Below are 14,938 nucleotides of genomic sequence, written 5' to 3'. Positions count from 1 at the left end.
CAATGTAATCAAGCTCATTGCTCTATTTTCATCAAGTCAAATCCATTTTGTAATTTTGTTTCACATTTTTCATTCTTCTGATGTCACTCTCTAGTTCATCAGCCAGTTCCTCAGAGTTATCATTTGCTTGGCTTACATATAGTGCACCCTTTTTAAACAAGTACTGTATTTCATCAGCTTTGTAGGTCAGTAATCTATTTAAATCAGCATTTCCCTAAAGCATTTAATCAAATTAAATTTTTAAAATGTCAATTTTTTTTTGTTTGCTTATTCAACTACTTTTTTCTAAGGGCCAGCATCGGGTATCTCCGCTGCTTAGTTCTTCTAGTGCTAGGCACTGCTGTCATTTCTATCTTTGTAGGTGCACTCAGTATTACCCCAGTAGGAGCAGGAGAAACGTGTCTGCACCACCATCTCCCCCAGCATGAGTGTCGGGTGTTTCTGCAGCAGGAGTTCTTGCTGCTGTACCTGCAGCATCAGTATATGGAGGTGTCTCATATTCAAAAGCTAAACTTGGCAACATGTGGTGAATTGTTGGATTGGTTTTTCTTTTTTATTCTTCCAGTCTTTTTTTGTCCGTCTTTCACATTGACTGACTATAGCAGGGAATGTCTTCACACTGTATCATTACCTCCTACAATGTTGCGAACTAGGAACACATTGTCACACAAAACAATTATCCATCTCACAAACTCATACAATCCTTATTCATAATTACACTCCAAGCCGCTCGTCCTAGGGATTCTAGAGGTATCCAGAGTTTGTGGGTTCCCCTGGAGGAGAGCAAGACATTTTTTTTTTTGTTTTTTTTTTTATAAATGGTGGTAAAACAAAAAGTACTGCAGAAGAAAGCATGTGTTTTTTCCATGACAGTGGCATCAGCAAAGGGTTTGCGGTGCTAAAATCACCATCTTCCCAGCTACCAGGAACAGGTAGACTTGAATCAGAAAACCACATTTTTCAACACAATTGTGGCATTTTACCACTACATACCCCATTCTTACTAATTCTTTTTTGCTTTCAGCCTCCTTCCAGTTAGTGACAGAAATGGGTATGAAACCAATGCTGGATCCCAGACAGCAAAACATTTCTGAAAAGTAGACAAAATTCGGAATTCAGCAAGGGGTCATTTGTGTAGACCCTTCAAGGTTTTTCTACAGAAAATAACAGCTAAAATAAAAAAATATTGACATTTGAGGTGAAAAAAGCCATTTCTGCCCACATTTTCTTCTGTAACTTTCTCCACTTATGGCAGACTTTTGAAAGCAATATACTGTTACGTCTGCTGGACTCTTCTGGTTGTGGGGATATTGAGGGCTTGTAGGTTCATCAAGAACCCTAGGTACCCAGAGCCAATAAATGAGATGCACCTTGCAATGGGTTTTCATTGTATACCGGGTATACAGCAATTCATTTGGTGAAATGTAAAGAGTAAAAAATAGGTATCAAGAAAACCTTTTGTATTTCCAAAATGGGCAAAAGATAAGGTGTTGGGAAGCAGTGGTTATTTGCACATCTCTGAACACCGGGTCCCCATACTAGCATGTGAATTGCAGGGCATTTCTCAAATATGCGTTGTTTTTTTATTTTTTTATTTTTTTATTTTTTTTTTAACACACTGTCTTACATTTGGAAGGAAAACATGTAGAGAAAGACCAGGGGCAATAACACTTGTTCTTCTATTCTGTGTTCCCCCAAGTCTCCTGATAAAAATGGTACCTCACTTGTGTGGGTAGGCCTAGTGCCCACGGCAGGAAACGCAACATGGACACATGACATTTTTAGACTGAAATCTGGCGTGTTTTTTGCCCAGTGCCCCGCTGTTGATTTTGGCCTCTAGCTCCTCCGGCACCTACAAACACCTAGGGGAACCCAGGATGGGGTAACTTGTGGCACTCTCACCAGGTTCTGTTACCCGAAATCCTCAGCAGACCTCAATCTGGCAAAAAAAAAAAACACACATTTCGGTGCTGCAAAGTACAGGAATCTGAAGGGAGCCACAAACTTCCTTCTACCTTGAATTCCGCCATATTTCCTGATTAAAAATGGTACCTCACTTGTGTGGGTAGGACGAGCGCCTGCAACAGGAAATGCCCCAAAACACTACATGGACACATCAAAATAATCAATTGCAAAACGACCTCCTTTTGCAGAAGGGGGGTGGGGGTGGTGGGAGGGGTGGGCTATCTGCGTTTTTGGTCTTGGGCTCAGCAGCCATCTAGGAAACCTACCAAACCCAGACATTTCTGAAAACTAGCATCCTGAGGGAGTCCAGGGAGGTGTGACTTACGTGGATCCCCCAGAGTTTTTCTTACCCAGGAGCCGCAGCAAACCTCAAATAGCTGAAAACAAATCACATTTTCCCCACACTTCTTTGTGGGATCACCGCACTGCCACAAATTTCCTACCACCCAACGTTCCCCTCAGTCTCCTGATAAAAATGATACCTCAGTTGTGTAGGTGGCCAAGTGCCTGTGACAGGGAAGAGCCAAAAACATATTGAAATTGAGGGGGAGCCAAAGCGGGTCCCAAAGGGCAGTTTGGAAAACAAAAGTCTTTTTTAGGCTGACATGTGGGGAAGAATTTTTATCGGTTTAGGTGTGACAGTGCTGGGTGGTAGGAATTTTGTGGATTCCTTCAGATTCCAGAAGGTTCCATCACAAAAATGTGTGATTTCCAGCAAAGTTGGAGGTTTGCAGGGCATTCTGGGTTTGAAAATGGTGCGGGGTGCATGTGAAGCCCACCACCCAGGACATACCCAGATTTTTAGTTTTCAGATGTCTAGGTCTCATAGATTTTTCTAGATGGAAGCATCCCAAAGTCCATAAAGTGCAGCCCTCACCATTCCATAGGGACAATTTTGAGAGTTAGCCAAACTCTCATGGCTCAAATGTAAAATTAAAACCCCAAAAAATCAAATGTCGTCATGCTTGCCGTTGGGATAAGATCTTTTAGTGTGCGGGGGAGAGCTGAAAGACTGTTCCCTCCTTCAGTTGGGTGTGGCATAACCAGGCCCATACTGGTTGGTAGCCACAACCCCACAATTTGTTTATTTTTATTCCCTGGCATCTAGTAGGCCACCGGGGAGTGGTTCAGGGGTATTTGCCCCATCTGCCCACCGATGGACAGAACAACTCTGTCCCTATTCATTTGGGGTGAGGGTACGGACATACTCCCACCCTCCCCCTTTTGTTTTTTTTAATTCTTCCCTGGTCTCCAGTGGGCTTTCTGTCCCCCTTTGGGGCAGTTGGGCCTTACAAAAATAGGCCCCAATCTGCCCCCAAAGGGGGCAAAAAGGGCCATCAGTAATGTGCCCCCGTGGGGAGCGACCCTTGCCCAAGGGGCTGTTTCACCCCCAAACACACACACACACAGACACCCCCACACCCACCCCAATCCCTGTTGCCTAAGTGGTTTCTGCCCTAATAGGCAGAAAGGGTCTAAAATTGCCTCCCAGGGAAGCGACCCTTACCTAAGGGGTCGCTCCCCATTTGTGTTAAAAAAAAAAAAAAAAAAAAAAAAAATCCCTGGTGTCTAATGGTTTCTACCTGTCTTTCGGGCAGATTGACCAAATAAAAATAGTCCGATCCGCCCCCAAGGGGGTGGGGGGTGCAGAAATGACCTAAAATGAAATTGCCTCCATGCCTTAAGGGGTCGCTCCCCATCTGTAAAAAAAAGTAAAATAAAATTAGTGCAAGAAACAAAATCGCTGGTGTCTAGTGGTTTCTAATTAAAAAAGGCTGATCTGCCCCCTAGGGGAGCAGAAAACGCCTTCAAAAATATCTCTTCCGTCCCTCCCTCCACCACCCCCTGGTGATCGCACCTTGCCTACGGGTCGCTCCCATTGCGTGAAGGTGGTGTGAAAAAAGAAGTCCCTGGTGTCTAGTGGTTTCTGGTCCCCTTGGTGGCAGATTGCCCTAATAAAAATAGGCCGATCTGCCCCAAAGGGGGGCAGAAATGACCTAAAATAAATTTGCTCAAGGGGCTGCTCCCCTTCTGTTTAAAAAAAAAAAAAAAACACTGGCGTCTAGAGGTTTCTGCCCCTTTCCCCTCATTTCCCCCCCCCCCCCTTGGGGGCAGATGGGCCTAATTAAAATACGCCGATCTTCCCCTGGAGGGGGAGGGGGTCAGAAAAGGCTTTAAAAACAAATGTCCCACAGGGGAGCAACCGTTGCCCAAGGGGTCGCTCCCCTTCATTGTTTATATGTTTTAAAAAAAAAAGTGGCACTCTTCTTTACAGCCTTGTAATTCGTCAAGGCAGGCCTAACATAATTTCTGTTCCTCTGTGTGGAGCCGGGATCAAGAGCTGATTGATTCAACTTAACCAGGGCTCGTGCGCTGCTCCGGATGTGATTGAGGTACTATTTTGTTCTTTTTGACTTAAAGTGCCCTGCAAACAGAAGGCAACGTGTCGAGCAGGACAAACACAATTGCAAAGATTTATTTTCTATAGGTAACTTTCTTTGATTTTGTCTTCTTTTCTTACTTTGCACTCTGGTTTTCTTTACTTTTTTCCTTGTAGACGCTGTTCTCAAAAGATGAGGAGTATGTTACTGGAAAGCAACATTGTATTTTTTCTTTAGGTGTAATTTCGGAAATGATGCTTTAACGCATAATCAAGCAAGCCACCCCACTCCAGTCCACCCCACCCCACACCACACCAGTCTACCACACTCCAGTTCTCCCAACTTACTTCACTCCAATCTGCCCCACTCCAATCTAAAATGATCTGCCCTTTTCATTTCAAAACAGTCTGCCCCACTCTAACCCAAAACAATCTGTCCCATTCCAATCTAAAACAATCTGCCCCACTCCAGTCCAAAATAATCTACTCCACAATAACCCACCTCAGTCCAATCCACCCCACTGCAATCAATCTACTCCCCTCCAAACCACCCCACACAGTCCACTCCAATTCACCCTACTCCAATTCACCCTAGTCCATTCCACCCCACCATTTCATTCCGCCGCACTACGGTCTAATCCAACCCACTCTACTCCAGTCCACTCCATTCAGTTCACCCCCATCCACTCCAATTCACCACAGTTCAAACCACCATACCCTAATCCAATCCACCACACCCCAAACCAATCTAATCTCCCCCACTCCAATGCATCCTAATTAAATCTACTTTACTCCATATCAGTCCACCCCATCCAGTCCACCCATTCATTCGACCGGCTCCAGTCCACCCCACTCAATCCAACCCACTCGCCCAGTCCTGTCCACCCAATTTACTCCAGTCCAATCCACCACACTACCTCAATCCACTCCACTCTATTCTACCCCACGCCACTGCGACACTGCACTTTGAAACTGCACTCTGACACTCTGCCTTTGAACTATACTTCCCCCTAACAACACTCCACTCCAGCAAATCCAGGCTACGACACTCTACTCCCCCCCCCCCCACTCCACTGTGACACTTCACACTACTAACATTTAGCCATGCTGAGTAGCAGCCACGCTTGGGTACAACTTGGCACAACCACATAACCAAAAGCTCTTCTAGAGAAGAGCCCTGTTGGCTTTGCCAGTACTTGTTTAATTTACTTGTCACTTTGCAGGGTTAAAAAATTAGGAAGGTTAAAATCAATTTTTTTTTTCTATATTCCGTCCAAGTTCCTCTCTTGCCCCCTCTCAGTTGTTGTTCTTGGTTCCCCATGATGCTCTCGTTAATTTGCTTCCCCTTCTGTTCCGCCCATCCTCAGCTGTCCGTGTGCTACCTAGTCCCTCCCACGCACCCTCCCTTGCAAGCTTGCTCTCCCAGTCCCTCCTGCCCTCAGTTTTGAGCTTGAATCACCGGTCCCTCCCGCGCACCCTCCATTGTCACCTTGCTTTCCCAGCTCCTCCTGTCTCCCCTCCGTTGTCAGCTTGCTGCCCCATCCTCACCCCCCTGCCATTGTAAGCTTGCTTCACCAGCTCCTACCCCCGTCCTCCATTATCAGCTTCCTGACACATCCCCTCCCGCCCACTCTCCTATGTGAACCTGCTGCCCAGTTCTGACCACCATGCATTGACTGCTGGCTCCCCCAGCTTCTCCCTCTCACCCTCTGTTGCCAGCTTGCTTCCCCACCTGTACTCACCATGTCATAGCACTTTTTAAAATTAGTTTTAACCATGGTGCACAGCAACCGCTCTGCCTTACAACCTGGATAGAAATCATTGCCAAAGTCAACAGATGGTGTAGGTGCGACCTATTGGCTTTGCCAATGCTTGCACCATTAAGTAGCCGTGCAATTCTTGCCCACTGCTGCGCAATGTTACATAAGAGGGACTGGGGGCTAACCAGTCTGAGACCTGGCTCCGTGGCAGATCACGTGTCACTTATGTTAACCAGCAGTACATCCAGTCTCCTCCATCACTCACCAGTGTCTGTTCGGCCAGGCTCCCATTCCTTGCTCTTGTATATTGTGTTTTCTGTATTATATTGTATATTAAATATGTATTGGTGTCAAAGCCTTCTAGCAGCATTGAATCTGCACCAAACGGAAACTTGCAGAAAATGTAAATCTGAACTTGTTTTCTTTATATTGTAGGTTTGTGGTGGCTGACTACTCGGAATGTGCCTACCTGGGTCATGACCGAGTTAAGGGTGTAGAATGCTACAGCAAGTGCAAGTGGATCTGCACTCAAGGGTCTGCATATGGCTGAACGGTAACAAAAGATCCCTAATCTTACAGCACTTCTATTAGCAACATTGAGCGAATGTATAGCACACACTTATCTGCAGTAATTTGTGACTCAGTCATTCCCTAAAACTGCCTTTTAGTAACGGGTGAGTCTATCAATCAGTTTTTGTAAAGCGCAGCTACTCACCCGTGAGGGTCTCACAAGTGGCACTGTGCTGGTGAGACTCAAAACAAGTTGCAAAAAGTTTACCATGTTTCATGTTTACTGCTGCTTTAAATACTCCATCAAGAAGAAGATACATTCATACACACACTCTGGGACTGCCCCTGGATACGGCCCTACTGGACTAGTATAATCAGTGAAGTGTCCCGAATCATAGCGCTGGCCGTACCTTTAGACCCTATGAGGCTAATCCTTGGAATATCAGGAGACAACTCCTGGCCCAGATACACCACTATGTGGTTAAGACTGGCTTCGGGAGTGGCTAAACGCAATATCGCAAAGGCATTGGGAGGGGGGGGGTGGACACAGCCATCCCACTAGTATCAGTCTGGCAGCATGACCTGGACTGGTGCCAGAGGGCGGAGGAGGTGATATATATAGAGGCAGGAGCTGTCCTGGGAAATGGGAGAAGATACGGGGAGCTTGGGCAACGGCTCTTGGGAGTGGACTTGGGTAGGGCCTACGGGAGATCAGAGGGAGGGGATTGAGGGTGGGGGACAAACTTGAAGTCAGTATTGCCTTTTAATTAATGGAATCACTTGAAGCTTTCTAATGACACCTATTTGTTCTTTTTAAGTGACAGTGCAAGGGACCAGCTGGGTTGTGAAGTGTGTGCTTTTAAAACATCATTGGAAAAAAATTGCCCTATGTACAGTATGTGTATTATGTTTCTAACATCTATTTTTGGACGTACTTTTTTATCTTATGCAGTTTATAGTGTGTGTGAAGCAAGTTTAAAATAATTATTTACATGTTCACATTGCTTTCTGTGTCACGCTGGGACCTCGTATGTGTGGCTGGACTCCTCCATCACCTGGAGCCTTTGGTCCGTGATGTTCATAGACCCCGCAGCTGCTGACGGGAAGCGTACTCGCTTGTGGGGAAGTCACGGGTGCTCTAGAGCACACGCCCCTTGATTATAGAATTCAGGGGCAGATTTAGGAAAAGTGGCGATACACCTAGTGCAGTGCACTATTCTTGTGCCCTTTAGCACCACCCGAATGCCACCATGATAGCACAGTATTTAAAATATGGCGCACAATGACTGTAGGTAAGGGGACTAGCATCATCATTTTGACGCTAGTCCGGCACTTTGCAGGATTAGCTTCAGAAATTCTGACACATCCTGCAAAGCACCCGGAGGCCCATTGTAATAAATAGGAGCCTCTTTATAATGCCTGGACTTCGCGAGTGTTAAAAAAAAAAAAATGACTATAAAAATGGTGCAATGGAATCTCAAAAATTCCTTTTGTGCCATTTATAAGACCCCCTAGCACCAGAATGCCCCCCCTTGCATACATTATGCCTGGCGCAGGCATAATGTGGCGCAAGGGGTTACAAAGTGGCGTAATGCAAGCATTGCGCCACTTTGAAAATATGGCGCAGCATTTTTCCCCTTCCAACGCACATTAGCATAAAAGAAATTATGCTAATGTGATGCAAGGCCAGCATAAATCTGGCCCTAAATCTTCCCAAACTGTGACAGCCTTAAGATAGCAGGGGGGGGCTGTTAAAATCTGTGTGCGCGACACAGACCTGAATACGGTGCTGAACTGTGTATTCAAAAGGGCCAGGTGCAGCGCTCGGTTCAAGTGCTGTTTAATTCTACTACTGTATTCACTTAGTGAACACCCGGAGGCTCTTCAAGAACTTGGAGTAATGACAAAAGTGCAGAGCAATGTTCTTGTGCCATGTCTTAACTTAATGCTACCATTCATTTGTTATTAAATGTAAATAAAGTTTTTTTTTTTTTTTTTAAAGTAACATTTAGTGGACATTCTGTTATAATGTGTGATGTGAGAGAGACTTTTGCACAGGTTTGCATCATTTGTGTGATTCAATTCCATCACCAGACATTTGTAATTCTGCCCATCTGTATTTCATATCTGTCTAGCTTCCGCTGTACTGAAACTTGATAAAGATCAACCTGAAAACAAGGAGTGATTATTTGTTTAGACTGAACCTAGGTTTCTCTCTGTCAGCACTGTCCAGGTCTTGACTAATAACCTTGCTTCCCCATTATAGTTAAAGCCTAAACAACAGGCCATACAGTGAGCCTTCAGCAGCACTTGGATCCTGTGTCTCCAAGAACAGTCACAGGGAGTGCCTAAACAGCCCTCGAGTCACAAGCGTCCTGGTGAACTGGCCTGACACTTCTACATCAATCTTCTTGAAACTTTCTGGTTGCCTGACTCACTCACAAATACTCATATGAAGCTTAATACATTCCATTTAGATATTCTTCACTCAGTTTATCAGATTTCAGCCACATCAATAACACGCATGCGGAACTCACACGTGTACATGGTAATGACCAGACCAGATGAAGCACAGCTGCTCAAAGTTCTATCATCCCAGTATAAAAATGTTCACATTTGCACACCACCTCCGGCTAGGCACTCAGGAAGTTAAGGGCTTTGGTAATCCTCCACACCCATTCAGGTTTGATCATGATGGTAGTTACTCCGCTGCTTGGGTTTACTGAAGAAAAGGGGAAAGCTCTTATGGAGTTTAAATTGTGTTTGGAGCAAAAGTTAATAAGCTTCCCTACAGGAACACTCTGAAGTTGGACGAGTCAGTAGAAACACAGTAAAGATGGGCGAGTCAATAGAAACACACTAAAGCTGGGCTAGTCTTTAGAAATATGCTAAACCTGGGCAAGTCGATACATGGATACATGGATACATGGATACATGGATACATGGACAGATGGTAGAGTTTAGTGGGCATGGCTCTTTGCTGCGAAGATCTCTTTGATTTTTAGGTCACAGACAGGTATCCTTTCAGGGCCAAAACAGCTTTAAGACATTGCTTCAGTGAGGAATGCTGTAAAGTCTGAGACACTTCAGGTCTGTTCATTACAGCATCTGTAGCACTTGTACTTAAAGCCATACCAATCTGTCTTTAAAATGTGTGAGTCTTATGTATCGATATAGCATCTGTGTACCTCTCAGCCCCACAGAATTTTATGACCTGTTTCAGGTTAGGGGAAATACAAGCCACAAACTTCACTCGATGCAAGAAAAATATATTGTGTCCATATCTTCAGAGGGCCTTACATCTTAAGCTGCCAGGAGCAATCATCCAGTTCCTTAACCCTAGGGACTTATGGTCCCTTAAACCAAACTCCACAGCTGGAGCAGAGTTATTTCTCTCCTGTGGCTCCCTTAAGACCCAGCATAAAACCTCATTTAGATGGAAGGAGAAGTCCTCTTCCAAGCAGCACTTTGCTTAGAAACCTGTTTGATCATGAAGACGTTGGGTTTAGGAGTGCCCAGCACACTTGGGTTCACCAAGTACCTGTTGGGGGATGAACAAGAAATGTATGAGAATTTTGGCAAAGTCTAAGATTGGTTCCCACTCAAAACTCTTCCTCAGCCCTTGAAGAACCACATGCTCTTGTAAACCTGACCTCCTCAGTCTGTGTCCAGAGTGTTTAGCTGTGCTTAATTTGAGCTGGTGGTTGCAGGTGGGGCCTACCACTCATTTTTTCAAGGACTGGCACTTATTCTTCCTCAACAGGCTTTGATACAGAGCATCAGAGATAAAAACTCAGAGGTGAAAAAGGAGGAAGAGAAAGATAGAAAAACTGTCAAAGGGAGCAAGTGGGGATGAGTGAGTGAGTGAGTGAGTGAGTGAGAGAGAGAGATATATATATATATATATATATATATATATTTGGTGGCAGATTAGAGACATGAGTTAAAGTCAAGGTTATGCAGCCTAAGTATTTATGAGTAGAAGAAGCGTAAAGCACATATGGGATCAGCTAACCATCGCTGACTGACACCAGACATGGCTATTCTTTTTTCTTTACATCTTGTTGCTGATCAACTCTAATACATCCTCTTTACCATTTTTGCGTGGTACCACCCCACATTTTTGGCTTGGCTTTCTTTTCTGGCTGTAGGACTGTGCACTTTACCTATGATAAGTACTTTTGCTTCCATTTTCAACATGATGAAATTGGCATAATATATATATATATATATATATATATACACACACACACACACACACACACACACACACCTGCCTTACAAACTTCCAACCCTAATATTCAATCTATGCTTAAGATTTGGATACACGCCCATAAACTCCTTAAGAGTAATCCAAGACTACATAATAAGGCTCCCATATGGCATAGCACTGATATTAGAATAGGGATACAGACCACTTCCAGGGATATATGGGAGAGAGCAGGTATTGTAATTTTGAATCATTTATTCTCTTTAGGAGGCGAGCTTAAAACCTTTACAAAGCTTCAGATAGAATTTCAACTCCCTAGCTCTCAAGAGGGGAAATACTTACAATTGAAACAAGCTCTACCTAGTAGACCTGGACCATTTCCGTGGATACCTGAGGATTCCCCAGTCTTACAATACTTAAAAATTGGGGGGGAATTTAAAGGCGCGATCTCTGGATTTTATAATCTCATAGTGCACAAACTACACTCCTCACCATTACTAGCACAACTCCACGTCAAATGGCAAGGGTTACTTAATGTAGCGTATTCCAATGAGGACCTGACGGATGTTGTTATGAACATGGATAAAGGAATTCTTCATAACTGGTACCGGTCAGCACAAAAACTCAAGGCAGCAGGTTTATCATTCTACTTGTTGGAAGTGTCCTCGTGAGGATTGTTGTATCCTACACATTTTATTTTGATGTCCAGTTTTGACGGAGTTCTGGTAGTCTATAACTTCCTCTCTACACGTAGCTATACATTTACCCATTCCTTTTCCAGAAAAATGAGTTATATTCCATGATGTTACTGATCTCCCAAATCTAACAGTCCATACAAGACGATTGATGACTATCACACTCACAGTAGCAAAAATACTACTATATTAAGACATTGGAGAACACCAGAACAGCCAACCACATGATAAATGGCTTATTGAAATGTATAAAATGGCATTATATGAAAAGCTGATTTACAAATTGCAAGAGAATGTTCGGATTTTCATCCAAATTTGGAAACCCTTTCTAGCCAATACATATTCTATTAATATTCATATTTGAATGTTTTTTCCTAATTAGAAAATACAACAAAGGAGACCCGTCCTCTTTTTTTTTTTTGTCTCCTTCTATCCTTAAGACATTTTTATTATTGATTTGAGTCATGCTGTTATTATTAATACAACTGACGCTTCATCCATTAACATTATTATTTTAATTATGACTTGATGCTCACCTGTTCATCATTGTTGAATTGGCATGAATGTCTCCATTTGTCTCAACTATCTTCTAACTACCTATAATATATGGTTTAATACATATTGCATAATTCTTTCTTTCCAGATTTTCGTTTTTAGGTCTACTTCTAAGATTTAATTCATAGCTGGATGCCTTATGAATAATATCTCATATATTGATACCTGTAATATGTTTTTTGTGTTTAGAAATCTGAGAAGTTAACATTTCATAATATTTTACTATGTGACCATAATTTAATTTATTGTTTAATTTTCTTTTTTAACACATCGTTTATATTTTGACACGTACTTCTTGATAAATATACACCAAAGCAAAAAGAAAGTATTCATTGCAAAACACCCAAATTAGGAGCTCCTCAATACAGGACTGCTCTCTCTCCTAAGAGTTTAAAGCAGAAGGAACTCTGTAGAGTGTGGCTGGAGCTTGTATAGGGTGTGGTCCATAAATAACCAATGAAAACAGAGTATTCCTCTTTCATCAGAGTGGATTCGCAGCTCCCTTCATGAATTTGCGGATCCCGACACCACCTAAAATCATGTATTTAAATATAAAATGACTGTACAACAAATCATATCTACTTAGGTTGAGGTGGAAGCTGGTTCCAATCAGAAAAAGACATATCTCTATATAGTAAAACTAACCTTACAAAATATTGCGAGATCTGCAGTTCCACCGCGATCGGACTAAAAACAATGAGTAACGCCCTCTACCTTTTCAGCACGGCAGACCCGGCACAGCAGAGTCAGAAAACAACTTTAAAAAAAATAACATCAATGATAATATTAATATCTGATGAAACAAAATGGGGAAATGTAAAACCAGACAGCAGTTTTAAAGTTAGTGGGGAAAAAAATGTTAACCCATATAAAATCACTCAAATCCAGAGCTCACAGGTGTGTTTTGTTTAGGAAAACATACAAATGCACTACAAAAACAAAGGTTACAGGGACGTTACAGTTATGAGATAAAAATTAGAAAAGACATAGGGGGTCATTCCGACCCCGGCGGGCGCCGCCCAAACACCGCACCGCGGTCAAATGACTGCGGCGGTGATCACAACTTTCCCGCTGGGCCGGCGGGCGATCTCAAGCAGATCGCCCGCCGGCCCAGCGGGAAAGCCCCAGCAAAGATGAAGCCGGCTCCGAATGGAGCCGGCGGATTTGCTGGGGTGCGACGGGTGCAGTGGCACCCGTCGCGATTTTCAGTGTCTGCTTTGCAGACACTGAAAATCTTAATGGGGCCCTGTTAGGGGGCCCCACGACACCCGTTCCCGCCAGCCACTTCCTGGCAGTGTAAACCGCCAGGAACAGGCTGGCGGGAAGGGGGTCGGAATCCCCATGGCGGCGCTGCATGCAGCACCGCCATGGAGGATTCCCTGGGGCAGGGGAAAACCGGCGGGAAACCGCTGGTTCCCCTTTTCTGACTGCGGCTTCACCGCCGCGGTCAGAATTTCCCCGGAAGCACCGCCAGCCTGTTGGCGGTGCTTCCTCTGCCCGCTGCCCTGGCGGTTACAAACTGCCAGGGTCAGAATGAGGGCCATAGAAATTAATTGAAAATAAACAATGGTTACAGTGAAGAGATAGTTAGGAAATATATTTTTTTAAAAACCATGGGAAATCTCTGAAAAACTAATGGTTGCAGGGACGTTATAGTTAGGCTTACATTTCACCTCATTTGAGATGTCATCGGTGATGTCACTGACTATGTCATGAGCTATGTAATATGTGAAGTCAAAAGCAGCACATTACGGGAGCGCAAAATATAGTTAGCTGAGATAACTAACTGCTGAATTTCACTTGTTTTGTATGTGTGATATTTGAGCCTAACTATGTCACTGTAACCTTTGTTTTTTTCAGTGAATATACACATGTACACACACACACACGCGCGCGCCAAATCGGTCGTCTCACGGCATGCTCAACAACTGGTACCTGCGTCAAGGATGGACCATTTCCCTGCAATTACATATCTTCCAAATGTAAACGCACCACTCAAAAAGACTTGATATCCATATTTTAATGATCACAAGAGCAGACCATCGCCAGCGCGTTTCGACTATCACAGTCTTGATCACAGTAAATTAGTGTATTTTCTATGTCACCTATATATAGTGTTCCATTCTTTGCCCTTACGGAGCACTCTGGGAACTGTAGTTCAAAAACAACCAAAAAACAAACGCATAGAAAATAAATAGATAACAAACCACCATTAAATGTGCCAAACACATGTTAATAGTCTGTGTATTGCATCTTCTTAAAATTTCAAACAACCCACCACAAATATATTAGTTCATATTCATGAATTGGCTCAGATTGGTATAGACTGCTCAAATCATGCCTATCGATCCCTTATATTCATAGAAAACCAAAGGGCCGGCAGATTGTATCCATCATTCCTTAAGTGTGCGTTATGGCTCTTATTCTGATACTATTCTCAATTAATATCAATTAACATCATGACTTCATTGCTAATTTGAATACTGTAGCAATGATTATTAAGCATCGGATATTGTACCCCAACGTACACTTGATTTACAGCTTTGGGTACCTTCAGGTCTCCCTACTTAATTAATTCACTTCACTGAGACCAATGACTATCGGATATAGGATACCTTCCATCCTCTTAGTTCAAACCATAAAGTCCCTCACGGTGTCCCTTGTTCTCTGATTCTATTGCTCCATTAATATGACCACATTGGTACTTCAGTACCCCTTTACCCACCATGGGATGTTAGCCATGATCTCATTTTTATCTTCATAAGGGATTACTTACAAATGTACATCACTCTGAGGTCTCTCTTGCGGATCCCTTGCCCCTCACCCAGTATAAAGCTTATCATTAATCATTTTACTCAAGGAA

General features: G+C 43.4%; 1 protein-coding gene across 3 annotated transcripts in view; it reads left to right on the top strand.

Annotated features, from left to right (window-relative positions):
• The window catches only part of LOC138303618 (C-type lectin domain family 2 member B-like), a 264,075-nt gene that overhangs the window by 108,686 nt on the left and 140,451 nt on the right, over positions 1 to 14,938 (top strand). For all 3 annotated transcript variants that reach the window (XR_011205427.1, XM_069242911.1, XM_069242910.1), the window contains exon 5: positions 6,541 to 6,658. Coding sequence is in view for 2 of the 3 variants with exons in the window: in XM_069242911.1 (XP_069099012.1) it covers positions 6,541 to 6,655 (115 nt within the window). In the remaining variant the exon portion in view is untranslated. The remainder of the gene's footprint in view (positions 1 to 6,540; positions 6,659 to 14,938) is intronic.

The sequence above is a fragment of the Pleurodeles waltl genome, chromosome 7 (genome assembly GCF_031143425.1).
Source record: "Pleurodeles waltl isolate 20211129_DDA chromosome 7, aPleWal1.hap1.20221129, whole genome shotgun sequence".
Taxonomy (NCBI): Eukaryota; Metazoa; Chordata; class Amphibia; order Caudata; family Salamandridae; genus Pleurodeles; species Pleurodeles waltl.
The sequence above is the reverse complement of the archived record's forward strand: the minus strand, read 5'-3'. Positions and strand labels throughout refer to the sequence as shown.